The sequence below is a fragment of the Phaseolus vulgaris genome, chromosome 3 (assembly GCF_051622355.1).
Source record: "Phaseolus vulgaris cultivar YP4 chromosome 3, ASM5162235v1, whole genome shotgun sequence".
NCBI lineage: Eukaryota > Viridiplantae > Streptophyta > Magnoliopsida > Fabales > Fabaceae > Phaseolus > Phaseolus vulgaris.
The window spans coordinates 5,458,817-5,486,158 of record NC_143500.1 but is presented as its reverse complement, the minus strand read 5'-3'; the positions used below and the strand labels follow the sequence as shown (position 1 = coordinate 5,486,158).

The following is a 27,342-nucleotide window of genomic DNA, read 5'->3' as shown; positions in this document are numbered from 1 at the left end:
TTAGCATGAATTAAGTAGAACCAAACATATCTAGTATAGGCATCCACAAAAGAGATGTAGTAAGTAGCACCATTAGTTGCAGGGGTAGCAGACGGCCCCCAAATGTCAATGAAAACAAGCTGTAAAGGTTTAGAGTATATAGTTTGAGAAGCATTAAAAGGAAGCTGATGGGACTTGCCAACAACACAGGACTCACAGAATGCACGTTTAGCAGTAAAAGGTATATTACAAATCTTCATAATTTGGTGAATCACTCTTGGTTGGGCATGACCAAACCGGGAGTGCCACAAATGATAAGCAGAAGAGCCAGTAGTAATAGCAGTATTGTGAGCAGAATAGAGTGCAGTTTGAACAAGATTTGGAAACATATAAAGACCATCTTTAAGCTTGCCTTGGAGCAGGATTTCGTTGGTTCCCTGACGTTTAACAAGGCAAACATCAGCATGAAACTCAAAGTAAACGTGGTTATCACTTGCAAACCTAGAAACACTTAACAAATTTTTAGAAATAGTAGGCACATGCATAAGATGTTGTAAGGAGAAGGTATTATGGGTATTAAGATCTGTAAAACTGGCAGATCCAATAGAAGTAATAGGAAGTTGGAAACCATTACCTACAGCCACCTTTTCCGAACCTGTGTAAGGAGTGGTTGTGGAGAGATTGTTGCTGTTGGCAGTGAGATGGTGGGAGGCACCACTATCAGGATACCAAAGCGGGTCATGGAGAGTATTGGGAGTTCCGAGGATCGAAGGTTCATCATCACCAAGAGATCTAGAAAAATGGGCAGTATTAGCAGTAACTTGAGATTGGGTAGAAGAATCAAATCTATGCCAGCAGTGAAGAGCAGTGTGGCCATATTTTCCACAAATTTGGCACTGCACCCGGGTTGAAGAAGAATTAGATGGTGTTTTGGGGAAGTTCTTGGATGGTGTAAAACGTGGTTTTGAATAAAACCGTTGTTTAGCAGGAGCAGCGGGGCGGAAGGAGGAGGGATAATTTGTAGAACTGGAGTTGTAATGAGAGAAAGAATGTGGGACAGAAGCAATATTGGCCTGCAAAATGTGATCAACCGATTGTTTATTCCTTTCAATACGATTTTCTTGGGCAAGAAGCAGCGCTTCAATGTCTGCTACTGTGTATGGGTCAAGGCGAGATGTGACAGAGGTGATAAAAGGGTCGTATTTGTCAGATAGCCCATCAAGAACAGCTTCAATGTGATCTTCTGGAGAAATTGGACAACCCACAGCAGCCAATTGGTCCACGGTTTTCTTGATATCAAGAAGGTAGGCAGAGATGGAGCGATCCTTCTTGGGTGTACGCAGTTGCTGTTTGTGCTTCTTTATTTGAGCACGAGTTTGAGATGCATAATGGGTCTGGAGTTTTTCCCAGACTTGGTTTGAAGTGTCCAGTCCAACCATCTGAGTTAGGATACCTGCAGTCATGGATGCCAATAACCAGGCCAAGATTGCCTGATCTTGACGATCATAGTGGATGTATTTTGTATTAACAATTGGGGAAGAGTCTTCGTCGGCAGAGATGAAGCGCGGAGGAATGCAAGAACCATCCAGAAAATAAAGAAGGTCAAGGCTGCGAAGGGTAGCATTAACCTGCTGCCGCCAGACAAGGAAATTGTCTGGATCCAGTTTCAGAGGGATGGGGGTATGAAAGATATGAGGGAGAAGAACCTCGGGCTTGGAGGAAAAATTTTCAGAATTGGGTTCAGTGGTAGATGATGAGGCCATTTTTGGCTCTGGATACCATATAAGAGTATAGAGAGAAGGAGAGATTGAGAGAAGAAAGATAGAGAATGAGTAATCTTTATTATATGATTCAGTGCAGGATGTACAGGGAAGGCTGGGTATTAATAGTACCCAGTGCAGTAGTAATACAAAGTAAATGTAAACAGTTAAGACTGTTATATACAGTTGATACTGTTATACCTAATAACAGTTACTACTGTTATACCTAATAAAACACCACAAATTTTAAGTTCAAAACATAAAATAACAACAAAACATAAAAAAATGGTCTATATGTATTTATTGTATTTCTTTCGACCGCCATGCTTCCACCATAACCCGTTATGGTTTCTGTTATAACTTTATAGAAGATTTCTTGGGTCTCCGATATGATCCATTATTCAATATCGATAACACTGGTCTAAGCTTTAAAGATGATGTCATCTTGTGTTTTCCAACCAAAAAAAGGGGTTGCAGAAGTCTTAAAAAAGATGGAGTAGAATTTTGGGAGCGTGAAATCGAGGGTAAGAGAAAGTCAAGGATGTTGGGTCCACTGATATGCTGGAATCAGAAACAAATATAAAATCAGAAGTAGTGGCATCAGAGGACTAAAAAAGGATTGCTTCCCATCAAAAACAGAAATTTCAAAAAACAATTATGCTTCAGTGCAAAATATAGAAACAGGGCATTGTAATGAGGGAGAAATGGAAGAGATTGTAGGTGAAAATGCACAGGTTTAATCATGGTAGGTAAATCAAATTTCATCAGTCACTACGGGGAACAAATGTTGAGGGTGGAACATAATGGGCGAACGGATGTGATCACTGGTTTGCGGTGGCCACAAAACCTGGTATGTCAAGTTGTCCAGTCAAGAGACTGCTACCAAAGGCATCAAATAGTCTTCCAAAGATATGATCATACTTTGTGTACTGACCATAAGAAGATTTAGAGCCAATAGACTAAGATCTTTACAAGGAGGAGGGCAATGACGGGAGAGTGACCAATGGAGGAGATGAGAATAAATTTCTGAATCTTTAGTCAAACTCAACCCAATTCAGACTTTGAGTACCAAGGGGAAAGTTGTCATATTTAAACTCATGATCTGCAATCATGTGCAGCAATAAAGTTCACAAGGTAGATAAAGGATATGATTACTATAGCAGTGGTGATGCTTTGTTCATGGCCAAAAATGACTCAGAAAACAAAGCATTAGGGAATAATGGAGGCATCCCGAATAGGTACCCATTATTGTATCCTATTAGCACAACAAACATTGAATTACAACAAGCTAGGATAATCATCTTATCATATCCTTCTTGGCTACCAAATGGGTCCTAAAGGGATTGTTTAGGACCATGTTGTCTCTTGTACATGTGCAGGTTGTCCAATGGGTTGACTTTGTCCTACCTCTGTTTAAAACCTTAGTCTTAGATAGACCTACTATAAAATTCAAAAATCTCAATTTTGTTCCGTTCTTAGTTGTTACTTTATTTTCGCATCTTTGTGGTCTTATTACTAAATTTTTCCTTGTAGATTATGAGGGCAAGGTTATTAGATTGGAGAGTCTACATGGACACATGGGAGCTTTGTAGACTCCAAAGGGTCTACTTCATTATAAAAATAATAATTATAATTATAAAGAACAAACCAATTCAAGTCTTCTAAAAGAAAATAATTAAGAATGCAAAATACATCTTTCAAAGTTATTCTTTGAGTACCTTGACTCTTGTCTCTCTCTTTATATACATATATATTATAGATTATATATATATATATATATTATTACATATTGTTGAAAGGATTAGTGACAAAATAGGTCATGGATGATGATACCACTCGGGCACCATGTCGAGAAGAGACACAATCTGAGAAGAAATATAATAAATTCCATGTATTGTATAGACACATGAGTATTCTTATTTATAATAAAGAAGAGATACAATAATAAGGAGCAAAATTAATGTCTAGTAATGAGAACTATTTGCTAAGATATATCATTATAAAATTATATCATATCTCCCTATTTAATATAATAAAATCAATTCTATAACATAATTAAATTATATCTCTAACATAATTAAATTATATCTCTAACATGTATCATATTATTATATATATATATATATAATTGTTTAATAATATTTTATATTCTTTTTATTTCTTCTTCTTATTATTATTACAATAGCATAATTTAATTATTACATTTTTATTTGTGTATATTATATATATACACACATATACCCCGTTTCTATATTCTTATATTTTATTATATTATCTGTCATACATTTATCTATACTACATCATGTATAATTAATCATTAAAAAAACCTCCCCAGCAAAATAATATTTATATATATGATTAATTAACTTTGTCTGGGTTGGACAGTGGCTAATCCAAGGTGCTGGTCCCACTGTAAAGTCTGACCCAAAGAGGTAAGAAGTCCTAGTCTTTTTTTTCCTCTTGCTCCCATCGGCTGGCACCTATCCACAATCTTCTTTCAGAAAAATCTCATGCCCAATCTCTCTCTTTGCCAAAGTTGTCGCTAGTAGCATAGTCAGAAGCACAGCTGGAAAACCTAGGAGAACAAACACAAAGGGAGAATGGAGCTTTCCCAAATCAACCTCTTCTCAGAGGGGAAAAATGCAGTGGCCAAGTCGTAGAGGAGAACTCAGTATAGCTGTGATGCAAAGGCTTTAATGCAGTTCCATCCTCTTGTGAAAGCATAATCACCGATGCAACCACCTGGAGAATAAACGCTGTCCCCCAAACCAATGATCTTCCACAACAAAAATGAAACAGTGTTGTTTTGTTAGTTTTTTTCTCACGTGGACTTTGATACTAACTTGCAAGTCTACGTGAGTTTGACCGAATAAGCTTGAGTCTACCTCAGAAGCAAGTTTACATGCGAGTTGACCTGCAACCAACAAATAGACTCGTGAACTTGTCTATGTCTATGAGTTGATTCTAAAGTTTGATAAACATGATGAGGGCATGTTTCCACCTAAAACAATACCTTAACTTCTTTCATTTCATCTGCCCATCTTGAATCCTATAATTTACATATCTCTTTTTATCCGTTGCTCTGTATGGTAGATCAAGATACTTGGACAATGTGACTTGTGATTTGGTATGATCTCAAATTCTTATCTCTAAGTGGTTGTAGCGTGTCTCTCATAACATGCATTCTACACAACCTGTTTTATTTATGCTTATATGGAAACTATGTCATCCAAAACTTTTCTCTATTTGGAAATATGACATGTGGATTTGTTTCTATTTCTATTTTGAGTTCCAGTTTTCTTAATAGTATGGGTTATAACAATCCTCTTGTCTAAACAAAGGAAACAAAATGCAGTATACTAATTTGTTACTCTTTTATCTTCTTCAGAGCTTTACAAGCCTTGCCTGGTAATGTAGATCCAATTCCTAAAGATATCACTGAACAATTTGGACTACTAAGTCTTCATGATGTAAGGGTCTCTAACTTTAAGAATTCTTTATTCTATTTATGAAATTATTTGCCTATCTGCCATATGAAGCAGTCACCTATGTTGATAGTATAGACTTTTTGTCTGCGATAAACATTAGTGCCTACTGCTTGCTGATGAACTGCAAAAGTGTTGGGGTGTTAGGCGAATTTGAAATTTAGTGAGTATCTGAGTTAGAAATAATTACAGAGAAAGAGGATTGAAAAATTAAGGAAAGAGTACACTTGCAAATAAACTTGCCGTGGCCAGTTATGTGCTCTATATTTTAAATCTTTTATATATTTGTCTTTTTTCTTTCAAAATTTCTCTGTTTCTGATAGTTCCCTTCTCCCATGTGTGCATTTATTAAGGGGAAGTGTTCTACTTTATATTTTGAGGTGCAAAGTTGATTTTTGAAGTAGAACTGCACAAATAAAGGAGACGGGTTGGCTTGGACTTGGTGGTTGTGTGCATTTATGATGTCATGATTTTTTTACAATTTAATTGCAATTTTAGTATAATTATTTTCTGGTTATTTCACTTGGTTATTAGGACTTGGAACTAGCATTGGACTTTGGAATTGTAATTATGATGTTTGAAAATCCATGATGCTCATCCTAGGTCTCTGGAATTAGGCATGTTTTCCTGAACCTAGGAAGGACTTCTAACTTCCACAATGCCCCTGCTTAACGGTGTTATTTAGCCTTGAGTCTTTTATATCAATCTGTTTAAACTGCACTTGTGAATCTACGATAAAATTCTCTAATAACTATGTTAAACTGTGTACTAGTTTTTGTGCTTTATATGCTGTGTTATGGTTTTTTTGGTTGGATCACATTGAGGAATGCCCATATGGGTGGTCTCTTTCTCTAAGATATAAAATGCTCTTTCATTCCTATTTTTCTGAAACTTTATCCCAACCGCGTCTGCATATTTTTACTGAAATTTAAAATTTTTAAATGATAACCATGTAGGCATATTTTGGAATCCACAAACCGAAGGACATAAGTGAAGCTGATTTGGCCCGCAAGAGACTTATATTTGATGATTTTTTTTACCTGCAGGTGAGTTATTTCAGATTTTATTTGTAGTATCATCAATTGACAACTCTAAAATTTTTCCATTGTGAGAAATACTAGCAGTACATTCTCTAACACTCTTATAAACATTATTATAGGTGAAGTTTTTGTTAAAATTTAATAAATTGTATAGGCTCTGTGGAACCTGGTCGAAGAATTTGTCCAGATTCATTATATATTTTTTTATAACGATGAATATGCAGATTCATTGTGTCCTATTTAAGAGCAACAAATCTATCTGAATTTTCAGACAGGATCTTCCACATAGGTGGTCACTGTTTCCAGAGGTGGTCATGCTTTCCAAGGTGATTCAAGAGCCTCCATCTACTTCAAAGACAAACCCGTTCACAAAGAAACAACTAGAGCACTTATACAGACCATCTTCTCAAATAATGACAATCAACTCTTCTTGCTCCTTGGTCCCGAAAGGTCTTTATTTGATTACCACCCTTTCCACCTAAAAATTCTCAAAATCCTTGGATTATGGTCTCAGGAGCAACTAATCACATGACAAATTACTTAAAACTGTTTACCTCCTTATAGTCCTCCTGCAGAGAATAAAAGAAATCAGAATTCTTGATGGAACTCTCTCTACTATAGCTGGAAGGGGATCTATCCACCTCTCTCTCACCTTTAATAACTCTCCAAAATGTTTTTCATGTTTGTTAGAGATCCCATATTGGCTAGAGATGTAGGCCAAATTATAGTATATAAGTTAATGCAAACCTCACTTTACAAGTCGGTTTTGTGTAACTGATTTAGACTTAAAGTTTGTTTTCTAAGAATGTTCCCAAGTTGTCTTGTAACCTATTGTAAATAAGGGGATTATTAGGGTAAAAATATTCTAATATCGCTAGTAGTTAGAAACAATATCCCTAGAATCTACACATTCATTTTAATTGATTTTTGCTTTCTTTTTTAAGAGAATGTGGTTGTTACAAATAGTGTTGAGAATGTAATTATTATGATTGTAATCAATAAAATATTTCTTTTCTCCTTCATTATTCAAGTTGGTATCGGAGCTCCCGACCTTGGGGCTCTGTTTTCATTGCCGCTGTCGACCTTCCCCTGCTTCCGCTGTTGCTGCTTGCCATCCTTCGCTCACTACCACCCTCCACCTGCCACCCGCCACTTGCCACCCACCACCCTTTGCTCGCTTTTTGCCCGTTGCCGCCACCCTAGAAGGTAGTGGTGGGACAGAAACTTTTCATTTTTCTCAATGGTTGACGCGAAATGTACTCACGTAGGTCCTAATGATCTTCCAAATTGGTGGGTGCCTACTTGTTTGATGGCTATAATTATTGCAGTGTAACTACTACATTTGGAGGATTCTAAAAGGATTGTCAAGATTAGACCACATTGATGGTGGAGGATCTGGGTTATATGACCCTAATTTTTGAGATTTGGAATAATGAAGATTCACTAATCATGACCTAGATGTGGCTTTCCATGGTCCTTGAGATAAGTTGAAATTATGTTTTATTCCTCTACTAAAGAAAAATAACATTTTTTTTTAAAAAAGGATTTTGCTGCTTGTTATGACAGTGAAAGGAGGGTGTTTAATACCAAACAAGGTTCTCTCTTTATATCGGTATATCATGGATTTTTGAATGGGTTGTGGATTGAAATAGGTCATTACCAAAATTTGAAGATGTGCAAAACAAATGCTGTCACATGCTGAAGCCATTGAAAGAGGAATAATCTTTAAATTTCCACATGGTCTGTACCATGAATATGACCCATAAATACTACCTTAGAACGTAGAAGCAAATCAATCTAGTAGTCTTCCTTAACCATTTCTTGATATCAGAGCTATAGGGGGGAACTTGATTGTTTAAGAACAACAAGGATTGAATCAATGTCCTTTGGACTGTATACCTTGTCCATGAGAGGCAAGAGTTCATTCAATATAGTTGGGCATGTTTCTAAGGATGTTTGAATTCTTTATTCAGGAGCAACAAATCACATGACTCCATTTCCTATGTTTTTCAATTCATATATTAAAATGAATAAAAGAACAACTCATTACAGTTCTAAATGGTGATAAAATATACCCATATTTGGATCTAGAAATATAATGTTAGAATCATCTATTGAATTAAAAGATGCTTTTATCTCTCACAATTGACCAATAGTTTTATCTCTATACAGAAACTTACAAAAGACTTGAACAAGTCATTAATGTTTTTCTCATCTTACTGTGTCTTTCAGTACCTTGCCACGAGGAAGATGATTTTAATTGCTAAGGAGTAAAGTGGGTTGTTTGTGTTAGAGTCCAAACAAAACAAGGGAAGTCTTAATGTAATAAGCAACAACAAAACCACGGGCAAATTCCCAAATATGGCTTCGTCATAGAAGATTTGGATATTCCTTATTCAGCCTTATCAAATCTTTGTACCCTTGTTTGTTTACAAAAGAGTATGTTGAGTCTTTCAATTGTGACATTCGTCAATTCTCAAAGCAGCACTATGCATCTTATCCAAGGAGAAATAAAAAGAATAATTTCCCCTTTAATTGAATTCAATTTGATGTTTGGTGACTTGTTTTGGAATCTCTCTCTAGGGTAAAATGTTTTTTTACCTTTATTGACGATTATACCCATGTCACATGGACATATGTTATGAAAAGTAAGTATAAGGTATTTTAAATTTTTGTTAATTTTTTTAGTGTTGTCAAAAATCAATTTGGAAAAGACATCAAAAGAATTAGGCCTGTTGTCAAAAGTGTTGTCTATTCCCAAAACGTATTGGGGAGAAACTGTTAAACTGCCACAATCTTGTCAACAAATTTTCCTCTCGTGTCTTAAATGAGATTAGTCCTATTGATTCTCTATTGTCTTTTGTTCCATCTTCCTCCTTAGTGTTAAGTGTAGCTCGTCGAGTCTTTGGTTGTGTTGTTTTTGTTCACTCTTATAATCCTAAATGTGTCTTTATTGGTTGTCCTTTACAAAAAGGGGTACAAGTGGATATCACCCTTAAATTATGTCTGTATCACAATGAATATCACTTTTCTTGAATATGCATTCTGTTTTGTTAGCTCTTCGCATCAGTTGGGAGAAAGCACTTGAAGCGGAGGAACTCTCCTTTATGTCATTACCATATTTGTCTTTGCAAGATAACCAAGTGAGTGAGCCACCACAAATGGGATAGAACCAATTGATAGTAAAGAAGGAGACAAATTCTTTGATTTTTTTTTCAAAGAATACAACTCACTTTGACTTCGGAGCAAGAAAAGTTGTCTGACATGGAGGTGAGCAGTCCTAAAGGTAATAGTGAGGAGTTAAGTGTTTTAAGAATTTACTCATTGCATTGAGAAAGGGAAAAAGTCTTCCGAAGTGAGAATGCTAAAGAATATTTCTCTATTGAACTTTCTTCCTTAACCTTGCAAGGTATTTACACCAGTCCACTTGTCCTCACACAGCACAACAAAAGGGCATGGTAGAGGAAGAATACGTCTCATTGAAATTGAATGCTCTGTAATGTCGAATTCAAATGTTCTTGTACATCATTGGGGAGTTGCAGTTCGCAAGCCTGTCTTTGATAAATAGAAAGCATTCTTACTCTCTTGAAAATCAAATTCCTCACTGTACTATTTTTCCATATGATTCTTTATCTCATATCTCTCCTAGGGTTGTACTTGTTTTGTTTGTAATGTCTCTCCATGTTTAAACAAAATCTTTGCAAAGGCTATTAAATGTGTTTTTCTAGGATATTCTCACGTTAAAAAAGGATACAAATGCTACTCTCTCAGCTACAAAAAGATACTACATGTCCGTTGTTGTCACCATTTTTAAGGACTCACCTTTTTCTTGTCCTCTATGGAAGTTCCTAATATTTCTTATGCAATGGGAGTTGTTAGTCAATTCATGCATAATCTTCACATTAATAATTGGAATGTTAAAATTTTGCATTCCCAAATATATAAAAAAGGATTGTTGTATGAGGACAAAAGAAATACTCAAATTATAGGGTATTGTGATGCAGATTGGGCTGACTATCTCATTGACAGAAGATCCAACATATGATAGTGTATTCATTTGAGGGATATTATCTCTTGGAAGAGCAAGAAACAAAATGTTATAGTCTGATCAAGTGCAAAAGTTGAATATAGATCAATTGCACTGGCTACTTGTGAACTTGTGTGGATTGAACAACTCTGTATAGAGTTGAAATTTTATGAAGTTGTATTGTGATAATCAAATAGCTCTTCATATTGCTTCTAATCCTGAGATTGATTGTCATTTTATCATGGAAAAGCTGCTTTCCGAGGAACTGTACACTGGATTTATAACAACTAGCTTGCAGATATTCTCAATTAGTCCTTGAAAGGGCCTAGAATTCAATTAATGTTCCAAACTTGGTGCATACAATTTATATGCTTTAGCTTGAGGGAGAGTGTTCAAATTATGTTTGTTATAATAGTGTACAACTTACATAAAGTTGTTCCTGGGTAGTGTACCTTGTTTGAGGATAAGGTACATAGGTTTTAACCTTCCTCTTTGAGACATACTTTTACTCATCTTTTTATATATTTACATGTCAGACAAACTGTTTCTGAGAATACTCATAGAAGAGCAATGGATCTTAAATAGAATGCAAAAACTTCCTAATTTATGATAGACACTGTTGTGTAATTAAGAGATAATTATTTCATAATTAGTGCAGATTCCGTTTTCTATTTATTAGGACAAATTTGATATCTTTTGGTGATTTGATTTGATTTGCATAGCTTTAATTACCTATTATTTCTTTCCTTAATTAGGTTGTAAATAGTCTATAAATTTAGACGGTAATCACATTTGTAAATACATTCAGAAATCCATTCAATCTTTTTCTTTCAACTGACACAATCTATCCCTGTAATTTAGGATGAATGACCCTGTACAATAAGTATAAAATATATTGTCAGCCTATTAATCCTCCTAATTATCCTTCTATTTATGGAGTCACTGGAGTGTAATTAAGTCTCGTAATTATGTAATTAAAACTGTACAAGGAAATATTCTTTGCAGCATAAATTAAGGGATTACGTAAATTCAAGCTTATTATTTTCATCATGTAGACCATTTCACAACCAAGCCATGGCAAGTTAGGGCCAATTGGCTTGATGAATACACAAGAGGATAATGGTAGCTGAATAGGACGATAGTTTGCTTGCTGACTATTTTGAGGGGCAGAGGTTGGTTATAAGCCATTGCAACTGAACAGAACAAAAAAGAAAGAAGAAATGAATGAAAATAGGATGCAGAACTGGATTTTTTTCAGCATCAGAAGCTCTGCTTGAAATGTTGCGGAAACATGAATGTTATGGTTCCAGAGTAATGAAAGAAAGATTTGAAACCTAAAACAACACTGATTTGAGGCTTATTCTTCAGTCCTTCAGGCTACACTGACTTGCATATCCGAATGCAGCAAAACAGCAAAATTGTGCGTGATTCTAGCCTCGAAAGATGTATGATTTGGGGCTTTTTCAGCCCTTCAGGTTACAAGCCATTGATGACAGTGGTGTTAGACTGGTTGGATGGTTAAGCCCAACAACAATGGACGGGGGACAAACACAAATGTGGCAGTTAAGGTGGTTAGGATTTACATGTAGAAGTAAAGACTAGGATAAAAAAACATTAATATCATTTTGAAATATTTGTAAAGGCATTGAAATAGTATAATTTTATTTCCAGTGTACAAAGGGTATATTCATACAGCCTTGATCAATTGGTCATTAAAATCATATGCTCTATGGGCATCAAGTCAAACCTGATTACAACTAACTCTAAATGTCACCACATCAATCACAATAAGGAATAAATTAAATTAAAGGGATAGAAGAAATAAACACATTAAATACATGCTGTGCATGTTAACATAGTATATTTTGGTTGATGTAGCTCAGTCAGTTTGCTTGTTTGGGTTTTAGATTTTGAACTGATGTTTAATATAAATTTAGATGAAGTTGACAACTTTTCTTATAAGCCTAAGTTTATCTTTACATGTTCCGGATTTCTAAAATGCTTAAGTTTTACTTTTGGAAATTTGAATGCTGGGTGTGTGCATTGTGCAGTAACTGTTTGACCTTATCACAAGTGGTTTATTATCAGGTTTCTTGTAATACTTTATCACCCTTTTTAAATGCTTCAATAATTTTCTAACTACATCTCTACTGTCATTTGTCAGTTAGGACGCTTATTCCAAATGCTGGAAAGTCTTGGTACACAAATAGAAAAGGATGGATTGCTTGATAAGTATAGAAGACCAGAAAATAATGCTGTGGGCACTGAGGAATGGTCCTCTCTCACCAAGAGGGTTATGGAGGTCCTTCCATATACTCTTACAACCAGTCAACAACATGCTGTTTCAGAAATTATTTGGGATCTAAAACGACCAGTTCCAATGAATCGGCTTCTTCAGGTTTGGATTTGTGTTCTCTTGATGTGGCTTTAGTGCCTCCTCTAATTTTTGTAGAGATAGATATGGTCTTCAACATTACATGCTTTCTTAGTGGGTTTTGGTTTGGTCTCCTAACTTAGATTCAGGTTTTGGTTTCTTAGTGGGAATATTCCTGGTTGCTATAAATGTCCTTACTCCTTAAGATCATGGTCTTTTTAGTGGGGCATTGGGATGCAATGTGACCTCGGCCTAGACATTTAAAACATTTAATGTCACAAGTGTGAGTGAGTGAGGAATGCAAATCTTTTTTCTTTCTCTTTCTCTCTTGCTAGGCTCTTAGAGGGTTCTTCCTTATACTTTCCTTTTGAAAAGCCACCCTCTCTTGGAACTAGAGTATGAACTTTCCCTTTTGCTTGATCGTTTTTTCAAATTTTGTTGCTGAACTCTAATGCACAGTTGGACACCTCATGAACCTAACAATGATGGTACTCTCTACTTCCCTGATCTGGAATCTCATCATGTACAAGTCCATCTTCTGCCTATGCTTTTCTACACTCATGTTTTTCTGATGAAGTCGTTAAAGTGTATCCATAAGCTCCTAGTTATTGAAGGATGAGACATTGTGACACCTCATGGCACTCCTCAGTTCATTCCAATATTGGATGGAAGGGTCATTGTAGAGGCGTCTCTCTCTCTAGGAAAGTCCACCAGTACATGACATATCCCTGAAAATTTAGGGTAGACAATGGTACTTTCCTTTCCTCACTTGGTGGAGGGAGAATAGTTGTTCTACCTTTAAGCTTCAACGACAACTTCGACGAAACCTTTGGCGACGACTGTGGTAGTGTGGTTCCGTTTGATGACAGATTGTGGCGGCTCCAACAGTTGCGGCAACCGTCAACAATTTGGGTGCACTTCAGGTAACTCCAATAATTAAAGGAAAAGGGTGCACTTTAGGGAACCCTAAAAAGAATCGTAACTAAGACGGTAAATAAGAGATGCGGAAGTTGGGCTCCCAAGATCTGGAGCTTTGATACCAACTTGAAAGGATGAATCTGATAGAAAGAAGATTTTCATTCAATTGATTAATTTGAAACATTACATCAACCTCTATATATAGAGAACTCTTACCTTGTACTAATAATTATAGAGAGAACTCTAGAATCTTCTAACAAGTTCTAATAGGTTCTAGTAGTACACATAATACAACATCTTTTAACCTGGCCAACTGTTCTAATCCCAAAACCACCTCAGCACCTCCCAATCCAAATGGATAGACATCTTGTTGGACTTCAACACCATTTAAGTCCAGTTGATCTGCTTTACAAACTCCACTATAATGCACCTTATGTCCATCTCTCACTTCCACAGAATAACTTGAAGTTTCTATCACAAGTAATTGCATCTTATCTGCCACCTTGGTTGAAATGAAATTATGGCTAACACCGCAATCTATTAGAACCATCACCTTACAATTCCTCAGCTAGCCCACAACTTAAAAGATTTCTTAGTGGTGAAAACTATTGTGTTGTGCAAGGACAAGTGTGCCTTTACTACTTCATCAACTACTTCTATTATGCCTTCCTCAAACATCCTTGCTTCCTACTCCTTCCTAATATCATCACATTTAGCTACTTATTCTTACATTCATGTTTAGGCCCGAAATTTTGATCACAAAGGAAACATTCCCCCTTTCTCACTTTTTCTTATACCTCTGCATGAGTCAACCTTTGATATGGATTCCTTAACATTGTTAAGAAAAGTCTTATTATTAACAAAGGCTTGAGGTGCAATAGTTCTTGCCTCCAAATTCTTGGGTGTGGCAGATACCCATTCTTTTGTTACAAATCTTTCACTAGGGTAGGTTTGGAAAGATCCATTGCTTCTTCCTTCTTGAATCTCTTCCCTATTATTTACAAGCCCAATTATTCAATTCTCCTTGCTTTGTTCATAGCTTCCATAGTTTCTGAATTTCATACAACCTCTACTCATCTTCTTTCAACCCATTTATAAATATTTATAGCAAATACTACTCTCCCAGACCTTGAACAGATCCAACATATTTATCAAACTTAGTAACATATTCTTGCACCAAATTATCTTGCTCAAGTGCTAATTAAGATTGGAAGGGGTTACTCAGATGCAGGTTGCAATCTCACAATTGATGCCTCCTTGAATTCTTCCCAACCCTAATGCATCACCTTCTAATTCCACCATAACTGCCTCCATTATCCCAGGAAGAACGACTGCTCGTATACGAAAATCATGTTCAAGCTTTGCTACCCACCTAAACACATCTTCTCCCTGAAACGTTGGAGTGTCAAGCTTCGACCATTTTTCTCTTCCACCTGAATCTGCAGTTATATCATCTCCTGATCTCTTAATGTTATTTTCACTTGTTGATTCGTTCTCATTTATTTATTTTATCTGAGAGCGCCTTTCCCATGTCCCCAACAATTTTTGCAACATCAATTCTAATGTCATTAATTGTGATTCTTGTTCTTAAAGTCTTGCTGATATGGTTGATTGGTTCTCCTCCATGATTTTCTCTAAAGTTAACTTGTGCATGATTTTATTTTAAAGGGAGAAGATTAATTTATTTTACCTAATTCATTTTACTTTTTTCACGTATGTGTTTGTTTGTTGAGATGTTTATTAAAATGGGTCTTTTATATTGCTACTTTAGGGCCATCCTGTATTTCTTTCTTTCATTTATTGGAATATTAAATGAAATGACAAGGAAGCCTTTGAACTTCATTTATTTCTTAAACTAGTTTACACAATAGAATGTGTACTCTAAATAGTAATAGCTCATTTTCTTGTAAATTTGATTTGATTTGTTTGATTGGTTCTCCTCCATGATTTTCTCTAAAGTTAACTTGTGCATGATTTTATTTTAAAGGGAGAAGATTAATTTATTTTACCTAATTCATTTTACTTTTTTCACGTATGTGTTTGTTTGTTGAGATGTTTATTAAAATGGGTCTTTTATATTGCTACTTTAGGGCCATCCTGTATTTCTTTCTTTCATTTATTGGAATATTAAATGAAATGACAAGGAAACCTTTGAACTTCATTTGTTTCTTAAACTAGTTTACACAATAGAATGTGTACTCTAAATAGTAATAGCTCATTTTCTTGTAAATTTGATTTGATTTGTTTGATTGGTTATCCTCCATGATTTTCTCTAAAGTTAACTTGTGCATGATTTTATTTTAAAGGGAGAAGATTAATTTATTTTACCTAATTCATTTTACTTTTTTCACGTATGTGTTTGTTTGTTGAGATGTTTATTAAAATGGGTCTTTTATATTGCTACATTAGGGCCATCCTGTATTTCTTTCTTTCATTTATTGGAATATTAAATGAAATGACAAGGAAGCCTTTGAACTTCATTTGTTTCTTAAACTAGTTTACACAATAGAATGTGTACTCTAAATAGTAATAGCTCATTTTCTTGTAAATTTGATTTGATTTGTTTGATTGGTTATCCTCCATGATTTTCTCTAAAGTTAACTTGTGCATGATTTTATTTTAAAGGGAGAAGATTAATTTATTTTACCTAATTCATTTTACTTTTTTCACGTATGTGTTTGTTTGTTGAGATGTTTATTAAAATGGGTCTTTTATATTGCTACTTTAGGGCCATCCTGTATTTCTTTCTTTCATTTATTGGAATATTAAATGAAATGACAAGGAAGCCTTTGAACTTCATTTGTTTCTTAAACTAGTTTACACAATAGAATGTGTACTCTAAATAGTAATAGCTCATTTTCTTGTATATTTGATTTGATTTGTTTGATTGGTTCTCCTCCATGATTTTCTCTAAAGTTAACTTGTGCATGATTTTATTTTAAAGGGAGAAGATTAATTTATTTTACCTAATTCATTTTACTTTTTTCACGTATGTGTTTGTTTGTTGAGATGTTTATTAAAATGGGTCTTTTATATTGCTACTTTAGGGCCATCCTGTATTTCTTTCTGTCATTTATTGGAATATTAAATGAAATGACAAGGAAGCCTTTGAACTTCATTTGTTTCTTAAACTAGTTTACACAATAGAATGTGTACTCTAAATAGTAATAGCTCATTTTCTTGTAAATTTGATTTGATTTGTTTGATTGGTTCTCCTCCATGATTTTCTCTAAAGTTAACTTGTGCATGATTTTATTTTAAAGGGAGAAGATTAATTTATTTTACCTAATTCATTTTACTTTTTTCACGTATGTGTTTGTTTGTTGAGATGTTTATTAAAATGGGTCTTTTATATTGCTACTTTAGGGCCATCCTGTATTTCTTTCTTTCATTTATTGGAATATTAAATGAAATGACAAGGAAGCCTTTGAACTTCATTTGTTTCTTAAACTAGTTTACACAATAGAATGTGTACTCTAAATAGTAATAGCTCATTTTCTTGTAAATTTGATTTGATTTGTGGTTTTTTTTTTCCAACATTCATTTTTCACTAAAGGACTAATATTTTGTCAAAATGGAAGCACTATATATTGACGTGTTGTGGTGAATAGAAAAACAACATGACATGTTACAATCTGATGTTATCTTGTGACTTCTTTAGGGTGATGTTGGATGTGGGAAGACTGTTGTAGCTTTTCTTGCATGCATGGAGGTTATTGGCTCTGGCTATCAGGTTGGTGTGCCTACCATATTCTGGTTCCTTTATGTGTCTTTATTTCCTTGATTTCTCATTAATTTTTGGATGTTTAGCATATGGTAATTGTGTTTATTACTTATCATTAGGGGTTTTATGCATTACACAATTGTTTTAGCGTCTATTTTATATTATAAAAATTATGAACATCTATCCCATTGGGAATTGTCCACCCAATATCCATTCATATAGTTAATCGTTATTAGATGTAACAGGCTTAACCCATATCTTTGTATTTTCATATTTATAATTACATAATCCCCATGTGCACATAACACACTAGGGGGTTAGGCTTGTAGATGCCACATTACGTTGATGCACAACATAATAAAGTGATATTCAAAGGACAAGGGTCATCCTTGTTAACACTACCATCATCTCTATCACAGGGCCAATTACTATCACCTTCATTGTTCCAACAACCACAACATATGTTAATCCATTTTATACTATACTAGTGGATCAAATTTCTTAAATATGATGTAATTAAAATGGTGAATTTTGTAAATACATAATTGTATGAATTATGTACATGATTATGAACCGAGAAATATGTATATAAATATTGTTAAGAATGAAGAAAATAAATATAGGATTGATATCCCTTGTGTAAAATACACATATAGGGGTGTTTATTTATAGATGAAAATAATAATGTAATAACAAAAGAATATAAACTATGGACTAAGCCTGTTACATTCAACACTCCCCTTCAAGCTGGTGCATATAAATCATATGTACTAAGCTTGTTACAAATATAATCAATTCTAGGCCCTTGTAAAGGTTTAGTGAAAATATCTACTAATTGATCATTCGAATTAACAAATTCAGTCTTGATGTCTCCAGACACAATCTTTTCTAGAATGAAATGACAATCAATTTCAATATGTTTGGTCATTTCATGAAAGACGGAATTTGAGCTAATATAAAGAGCAGCTTGATTATCACAAATGAGTGTCATTTGATTGACTTCTACAAATTGCAATTCTTTGTGTAACTATTTAAGCCAAATAAGCTCACAAGTAGCTGAAGTCATTGCTCTATATATTCCGCTTCAGCACTAGATCTTGCCACAACATTTCAAGTTTCTTATATTATACTAATATTAGGTTGTCTTGTCTCATGATAGGCTGCTTTCATGGTTCCAACTGAGTTGCTTGCAATCCAGCATTATGATCATTTGCTTAAATTGCTTGAAAACTTGGATGATGGCATGTGCAAGCCAAATGTTGCTTTACTCACTGGTTCAACCCCACTAAAACAATCACGAATAATTCGTAAGGTATGCTTTACTAAAATGAATGAAATGTCCAAATGATGTGAATCCAATTATTCTGTTCTTGAACTTGTGTGGTATTCTTTTAATTTTATCTGTCACTGTGTGAAGGGTATCCAGACTGGAGAAATCTCTATGGTCATAGGAACCCACAGTTTGATAGCAGAAAGTGTGGAATTCTTAGCCTTACGTATTGCTGTGGTGGATGAACAACATCGCTTTGGTGTGATTCAAAGAGGAAGATTTAACAGTAAGGTGATTCAAAGCTTTTTCTTCAAGATCTAAATATGGTTTTATTATGCTGCATAAATGATCATACTGTGAATGTCACTAGATGTGATCTTTTGCATCGGTTTTGTCATTGAGCTGTATCAAAATGATGAACAGAATGAAACAATTTAATTGATAGAAAGGAGTGAATGCAGTGCACAATTTGATGTTACATCGAACAAAGCAATAACAATAGGTCACACTCCATTCTGCATATCTAATATGCAGCATATTCCCTTACATTAATTAAATATTGATGTGGCTATATTTCAATTCTAGTTGCATAATTATATGGAATGTTTTGAGTTAGTAGCTTCCTTTCCAATGTTGGTTATATTATGATTATTTATGTATGTTGTCAGAATCCCTTGATTTATGCTGCAGATAATATTTCCTTGTACAATTTTAATTACATAATTAGGAGGATAATTAGGAGAATTAATAAACTGACAATATATTTTATATTTAGTGTACAGGACCATTGACATTGAATTATAGGGATAGATTATGTCTATCATAAATTAGGAATTTCCATTATTAGGTTTTTTTTATTCTATTTAAGAGCAATTCCTCTTTTAGGAGAAATAGTTTTTCTTGATATAAAATTTTGGTTTTCCCATTAATAATTAACTAGAAGGATTTGCATAGTCAAGTAAATATATAGATTATACCCATCATTAGGTTAATCCAAATGACAAAAGACTTATATTGTTTGAATATTTTGAATAAGGTATATGTTTTTTGAAATATTAGATATATGTTGATTAACTAAATTATGTAGTCCATTAAACAAGATATTTACTAAATTTAGTTCTTTTGGAATAACTCTCGAGAGTCCGATTGATGATCATACATGAATCTTCACAAGAGTTTTACAGTTGGGTAGATTAGAGAAGTGTATGTAACTATGTACATTCATGTTATGTTTTTGTGGAAATTGTGTGTTACTTGCCCCTGCAACTTGCATATGGCTTACATCTTTTATTCCTGAAATATTATTGCTCTTTTCTCTTTTTTATCTGAAGTTTTTAGTAATGTTTTCGATGTGGTCTCTTAACTTTTCTCTTCTAGTTATACTATGCATCATCAAATTCAAACATGGACGAGACCGTTACAGAGGATTCATCAAAGAGTGATGCTTTTATGGCCCCACATGTTCTTGCAATGTCTGCTACTCCTATCCCAAGAACACTTGCACTTGCTTTATATGGTGACATGTCATTGACACAGGTGCTTAATTTTTCATGTCCATGGTTTTGATGCTAGACAACTTTTAACTCCTTCTAGATGTGTTCTTTTTCCTTGTATGTTTTGAATTTGTGTCAACCTGTGCATTGATTTCTACTTTGCTTGGGAGAAACAATTATCAATCATCTAATTTATATTTAAAGGAGGTCACAACTATGGTGAGTATACAAAACTGTGTCACAGTAGATTCTCCTATATAACTGTAGGACTGAACCAAACGTCAACTTATTCTTTACCTTACTATTGGACGTGCTGACTGGGCTTATCAAAAGCTTGTATCACAATGCATGCCTTTTTGTAGGTCCATAGTTTTAGTTGGAGAATCAATAGAGGAAATAAATAGGAAGTTAGGGATGTGGAAACGAGCTTTGGAAGTAGGTCCACTAGGTAAACTTAGATTAATGATTTCCTCTCATTAGGCTCTATTTATCATGTGTAGAGAAAAAAGAACATAGGAATGAACCTGTATAAAATCATGTGTAGAGAAGTACTTCCTTGGGACAGAAGTTTGCCTACTCAAAAAGGGTTATCTTTGTCTTCCATATAAGATATGTTTTAGACCATCTTAAGAGAGATTGATAAAGATTGATTTTATGGCTAGTAGAGCTCGTATAGAACAAAACAATAGAATTGGGAATGATAAAGATAGTTCTACAGTGAACAAGGGCCGATATCAAAGACTTGTAGGGAAGCTCATTTACTTAGCTTGCACTAGACCAAACATAGCTTATGATGTCAGCGTGGTCAATCAATTCATGCATTATCAAATGGAATGACATTTACAAGCTTTTAATAAAACCTTCAATATTGAAGGCAAGGCTAGGAAGGGGATTATTGTTAAAAAAGGATGGAAAATTAAATATAAAAATATATACTAATGCAGTGTATGTTGGGTTTTATTACTAATAGGAGGTTTGTCTCAGAATATTGCATATTCTTGGGTGGAAATTTGTTGAGTTGGAGGAGTGAAAAACAAAATATAGTTGCAAGGTCTGGTGTGAAGGCTGAATTTTGTGTTATGGCACAAGGTGTGTTTGAATTATTATGGTTAAAAATTGCTTTGAATGATCTTAGAGTCAAATGTTAATAACCTACGAGTTTCCTTAGAGATGATAACTAAGCTGATAGTATTGCTTCCTTTCCAATTAAGCATGATCTGGCCAAGCACGTAAAGATAGATTGACATTTCATTAAAGAAAAACTAAATAATGGCATCATAACTACTTCCTACATCCCATCCGAATTTCAGCTAGTTTGTTTGCAAAAGGACTTCCCACAGAACAGTTTCATGATGTTATATGCAAATTGGGAATGATAGATATTTATTCACCAATTTGAGGGCAAGTGTTGAATTAGAAAGATATTACCAATTATTGTAATTATTTCGTTAAAGATATTGTAGAGATACATAGATTTTTTTTTAATTATTGTTTTTATTTGTAGGGTGGTAGAGTTCTATATAATGTAAGTTCTTGTACTAATTGAGAATCAATTTTCTTCTGCTCAGGGTTAATATTCTCAAGTTTGTTCTTCCTTTCCTTTTATTATTAGACCCTTACCTGAGGTGGTACCCCTAAATAAATCAATAATATGCCTTTTTAATTCCAAAGATTATAATGTTGCTTTAACTTCCTCCATCGATAGTGAACTTCTATAAAAAGTTGTATTGACAAATTTTCATAAACTTTTGGTAAAGAACTACAAAGAACAGCAAGTTGGTCCACTAAGAACAACTTGGTTGAAATTATCAATATGTTTGTGATTGGACTCACCTTCATGCATTTTGATAGCATATAACTTTATCTTCAAGAAGAAACAGTTATGTAGAGACTTTGTCAAGTACCAACTTTCAAGCTTTGCCGAAAGCTGGTTGAAAGTCTTTTCTTTTGAGACTTCTCTTAAAACATCATCACCTCAGATTAAAATAATGTGATATCTATCTTAACCACCCAAATCTTCTAAAATAAAGGAGTATTAATCAAATCAGATTTTTGAAAATTTTGATTTTGATATTTTCTACCTAAATGTACTTGTATCCTTAGTCAAAATTAAAAAATATACAGTTGTCATCGATCTCTCCAATGTGAAACCTGAAGGCTTGGTCAAGATATGAACTGACTTATAAATTATTTCTGATGGATCTGGATTACAAACCCCATACAGGTTACTGCAAGTATTCTATATTTCAGGGATTGTATTAACTATTTATAGCTACTGCCTGGAATTCGTATAGTCCAAATATATACTGACAACCTGATTAGAATAGACAAAGAAATATGGTACTTTGGAAATAGGGAAATGTCCACATTCATCGAACATTTATCTTTTGGTTAGATTTGACCTTTTTCTTATGAATATTAATCAGTTTCTGAAATTGCAGAGGGATCTAAACAGAGTTTCTGTGGAATATCATACTGACTGGGTCAAAGGACTCCTAAAACTCAGTCATACTTGTTTATGATATTATATTGTCCTTCCAGCTTTTCTGGTATTTCTTTTTTGATTTTATTTAAAAAAAAATGTTGTAAAAAAGAGAAGCCTGATATTATACGTTGACTGTTTTCCCTTTGATTTGTTTTTACCCATTTTCACACTTTAAATGTGTAAAATCATTTTTTGTGTTGCAAATGCTTTCTTCCAACACAGATAACTGACTTACCTCCTGGAAGAATTCCTGTTCAAACTTTTACCATTGAAGGAAATGACAAAGGATTTGAGGATGTCTACAAGGTGACCTTCTGAAATTGTACTTCTTTACGTCTTTATCATTCTTTTTTATGCAGTTTCTTTCCTTTCTCTTAAAAGTAATTGATAATTTCACCATATATTTGATGAAATCTAGATAATGGCTTTAATTAGGTTTGCTGAAAATGTTTTTTGAGAAACACTTAAGGAAACAAATAGTGGATGTGTACAGAAATATTCTCTTATTGAATAAATTCAAAAAACAGAAGGTAAAACTTGTGTTTGTGCAGATCAAATCCGCTACAAATTAGGAAAATAAATAACATATTATCTGGAAACAAATCTCTTATAAATAAGGTGGGAAAAAAAAAACAGAGATCTTTCTAAAGTGAGTCTGATCTGTTGTGATTCAGATCTATTCCCCTTAACTTGTTCTTACAAATCTGGACATGTGTAACATTCTTAATTTATCCATATCTCCATAACTTATTTTAAATCATAAAATCCTAATATTCCTAATTAATTCACACTTCCCTTCAAGTTGGTGATAAGATATCAATCATGCTCTACTTGGTGACTTGATTTTCAAAGGGCTGTCTCAGTAGACCCTTTGTTAAAATGTAAGCAATTTGCTGATTGTGTTTTTCTAACTAACAAGACTCACATTGAAACTTGATTTTCAAAGGGCTGTCTTGGTTGGACTTTTTTCCGCAAATGGCACGATTTTGGGAATTAATTCCTTGGATAGCACCATTTGAGATTTAATTCTTGAATAGCAACATTTTTGTTCATGGTGAGAATTTGGCGAATTTTCACCTTTGCTTCTTATTTCCGCAAAAAAAAATTCCCAGAATTTTAAAATTATAATTTACACACTTTTTCTTTTAAACCTAATGACACACTTATTCTCTTATTTTTTTTTATCAATACATACCTATCATAATGAATAACTTCACTTATATTAATAATTTTTTAAACCATTCAATTAATATTTTTTTATGAAATACCCCAACAATTTTATTTAATATTTGCTATTAATTATTTTGATATGTTTTTAACAAACAAAAAATACCAATATTTAATTCTAGTACCAATATTATAATTTATTATAATTTTTTAAGCCAATTTGAATTTTATTATAAAACTATATTTACAAATTTATTAGAATTTATTCTCCACAATTCAAGTTTATTATATTATAACAACTACATTCCTAACTTGTTGAGTTTGGCACTAGATCTCAAGGTTAGACTTAGTGGGATAATGTTTCTTGCTTTATTTGTCCTAGGATTTTTGGGAATAGATTTGATTTACCCTTTTATGGGGTTAGGGATTACTGTGTACTTTTGGACACCCCACAATTCTTTGTATTTTCTTTCTTATGATATTTTGAGGTGTTGTGTATGATTGACATTGTTTGTGGTGCCAACATAGTGATGTCTTAGCATTCTCATTTCTATTGAAAAAACACAACATAAACCAATAGTTATGACTAAATTGTAACTTATGTATTTTATAGAGAAATATCATGTTATGTCAATTGATTACCTTGGCCTTCGATGTTTTCTATGTTTTAGAAAAAGGATTTATTTTTTTCAATTTTTTTCTTATGATATGAATGTAAACAATGTTTTTTATGATACAGATGATGTTGGATGAGTTAGAAGATGGAGGAAAAGTTTATCTTGTCTACCCAATTATTGAACTTTCTGAGCAGTTGCCTCAGCTTCGTGCTGCCACTGCAGATTTTGGAGTTATATCACACCGATTTCAAGGATATAATTGTGGCTTATTACATGGAAGAATGAGAGGTGATGAAAAAGAAGAAACATTGAGAAAGTTTAGAAGCGGAGAAATACATATACTACTTGCCACTCAAGTAATTGAGATTGGTGTTGATGTTCCAGATGCATCTATGATGGTTGTGTTGAACTCTGAGAGGTTTGGAATTGCGCAACTGCACCAACTCCGAGGACGAGTAGGACGTGGTACAAAGCAATCAAAATGTATATTAGTAACATCAACAGCCAGTAGCTTAAATCGTTTGAAGGTACTAGAACAATCATCAGATGGGTTTTATCTTGCTAATATGGACCTTCTCTTACGGGGACCTGGTGACTTGCTTGGTAAGAAACAATCTGGACATCTTCCTGAGTTTCCTATTGCCAGATTGGAAGTTGATGGAAATATTTTACAAGACGCCCATGTTGCTGCACTGGTAATAACACCCTCCGCTACTCATAGTTATTCTTGATTTATCTATTAATTATTTGTGGTGATTTATTACTTTTAATTGCACTGGCTGTCCAGATAGTGAATTAGTATTTGGCTGAAGTGCGTTTCATTAAACTTAATTTTAAGAAATAATCATTTATTGCTGATCTAAAAAATTCTTACTGCAAATCTTTCATTGAGCTAACTACCACTTGAAATTGGCTGAAGATATCTTCTCCAATAGCCAGACAATAAGAAATAGAAAGTGCAGAAAGAGATAAGAGGCATAGGTAAAAGAGAGAAAAATACTCCGCCAAAGTCAAAGCATGATACTTTGGACTTCCATTTTTATTTCCAAATTCTCTATTATCCCCAATTATCTCTTTCCCCATGTAATAGAAATGTTTTGTTTCTCACTACTCTGACTAACTTCCACTACCACATATCCATCTAATCACTAGTCTTTGTTGGTTTGGACCTTCCGGAATTCACATTATGGGGCTGTCCCATTTAAAGAATATATTCCTATCACTACCACCCCTGAGGGAAGTTGTCTTATCATCTAGACAAAAGTCACGAAATTCATGTTGTCAGTTCCCAAGTACCCTTTTTCAAAGGCTGAGGACACTTGAAATTTGTAAGAAAACAAAGAGTTATTTTATTGATAACTGTTGTTAATAGGATATTAAGTGTACTGTTAGAAGCTGTTAGAAGATCTAGAGATCTCTTTGTAATCAATACTTTAGGACTAGAATTCTCTATATATAGAGGCTGATGTACTGTTTCAAATTAATCAATTTTATAAAATCTTCTCTCATTCATATTAATCCTTTTCAAGTTGGTATTAGAGCTCTCAATCTAGGGGGCTTTGCTTCCGCATTTCTTCTCTACCGTCTTAGCTGCTTTTCCTTTTTTTTAAGGTTGCTTGAAGTGCACCCAACTTATGGTTCTGTAACTGTTGTTTCCAGCTCTAGAAATTAGTCGTTTGGAGAGTTTCTTTTATATACAATATTAGAGGAGACAAAAACAACCTAACCTGGTCCAAGAACAACTCCAATCATCTGAGTCATGGATAAATGTGCTTTCTCCTCACACCCTTGAATCTTTGGAAAATTCCTTGAATAATTATTGTGAACTTGTTCTTGATGACCTGCCCATTGCTTTGAGAAAAGGATCTCGGTCCTATACCAAGTATCCTGTTTCTCATTTTGTGACCACTAATCACCTTTCTATGTACCACTACAGTTTCCTCTCAGCCATTGATACAATTAGAGTTCCCACATTAGTTCAAGAAGCATTAAAGGATGAGAACTGGGTTCAAGCCATGAATGAAGAAATGGGGGCCTTAGAAAAGAACCACACATGTGAAATTGTTGACAGCCCACTCGATAAAAAGGCAATAGGATGCAGATGGGTTTATAATGTAAAGTATAAATCTAATGGTACATTAGACCCTTACAAAGTAAGGTTGGTTGCTAAAGCATATACTAAGACTTATGGTGTTGATTATAAGGAGACATTTGCTCCAATGACAGATAACTACTGTTAGAATCATTCTCTCATTGGCAAATTATCTTGGTTGGAATTACAACAATTTGATGTGAAAAATGCATTCATGCATGGAAATTTAGAAGATGTGCAGGTTGAAGAAAGCCTTGTAAGGACTTAAGTAGTCACCCTGTGTTTGGTTTGGTAGACTCACTCAATTTATGATCTCCATGGGATATCAACATAGTAAAGGTGAGCATACCCTATTCTTCAAGCATTCCCCAGAAGGTAAACTTACTCTAGTCTTAGTCTGGTGATATGATTGTTGCAGGAGATGATGAACATGTAAAACAAATCTTGAAAGAAAGGCTTGTTGCTCAATTTAAGATGAAGGATCTAAAAAAGTTAAAGTACTTCCTTGGATAGAAGTTGCTTACTCAAAGAAAGGCATCTTTATCTCCCAAAGAAAGTATGTTCCTGATCATCTCAAAGAAACATGTAAGATTGATTGCAAGACCACTGAAGTTTCTATAGAACAAAACCATAGAACTAGGAGTAATGAAAGCTTTTCTACTATGAATAAGGGTTACTTAGCCCACACCAAACCTTACATAGCCTATGTTGTGAGAGTAGTTAGTCCGTTCATGCATGATCCAAGGGACAAACATAAGTAATTAACAAAATCCTTCAATAAATGAAGACAAGTCCAAGAAGGGGATTTTTGTTCAAGACGAATGAAAAATTAAAATTGGAGGTATACTAATGCAAATTATGTAGGGTTTGTCATAGGTAGGAAATCCATCTCAGGATATTGCATGTTCTTT

At 34.0% G+C, this 27,342-nt stretch overlaps 1 protein-coding gene across 5 annotated transcripts in view; it reads left to right on the top strand.

The window, feature by feature from the left end:
* The window catches only part of LOC137806294 (DEAD/DEAH box RNA helicase family protein), a 41,265-nt gene that overhangs the window by 8,010 nt on the left and 5,913 nt on the right, over nt 1-27,342 (top strand). Inside the window, exons 8-17 of one of the 5 annotated variants that reach the window (XM_068606319.2) lie at nt 5,128-5,209; nt 6,181-6,270; nt 12,456-12,689; nt 17,245-17,316; nt 18,467-18,619; nt 18,725-18,868; nt 19,955-20,113; nt 22,778-22,861; nt 24,462-24,627; nt 24,724-25,034. In XM_068606319.2, coding sequence (XP_068462420.1) covers nt 5,128-5,209; nt 6,181-6,270; nt 12,456-12,689; nt 17,245-17,316; nt 18,467-18,619; nt 18,725-18,868; nt 19,955-20,113; nt 22,778-22,861; nt 24,462-24,627; nt 24,724-25,034 — 1,495 coding nt within the window. Of the gene's footprint in view, nt 1-4,240; nt 4,867-5,127; nt 5,210-6,180; nt 6,271-6,535; nt 6,715-12,455; nt 12,690-17,244; nt 17,317-18,466; nt 18,620-18,724; nt 18,869-19,954; nt 20,114-22,777; nt 22,862-24,461; nt 25,035-27,342 lie in introns of those variants that run through there. The other 4 variants (XM_090300208.1, XM_068606318.2, XM_090300209.1 and 1 more) reach the window with 4 other exon arrangements.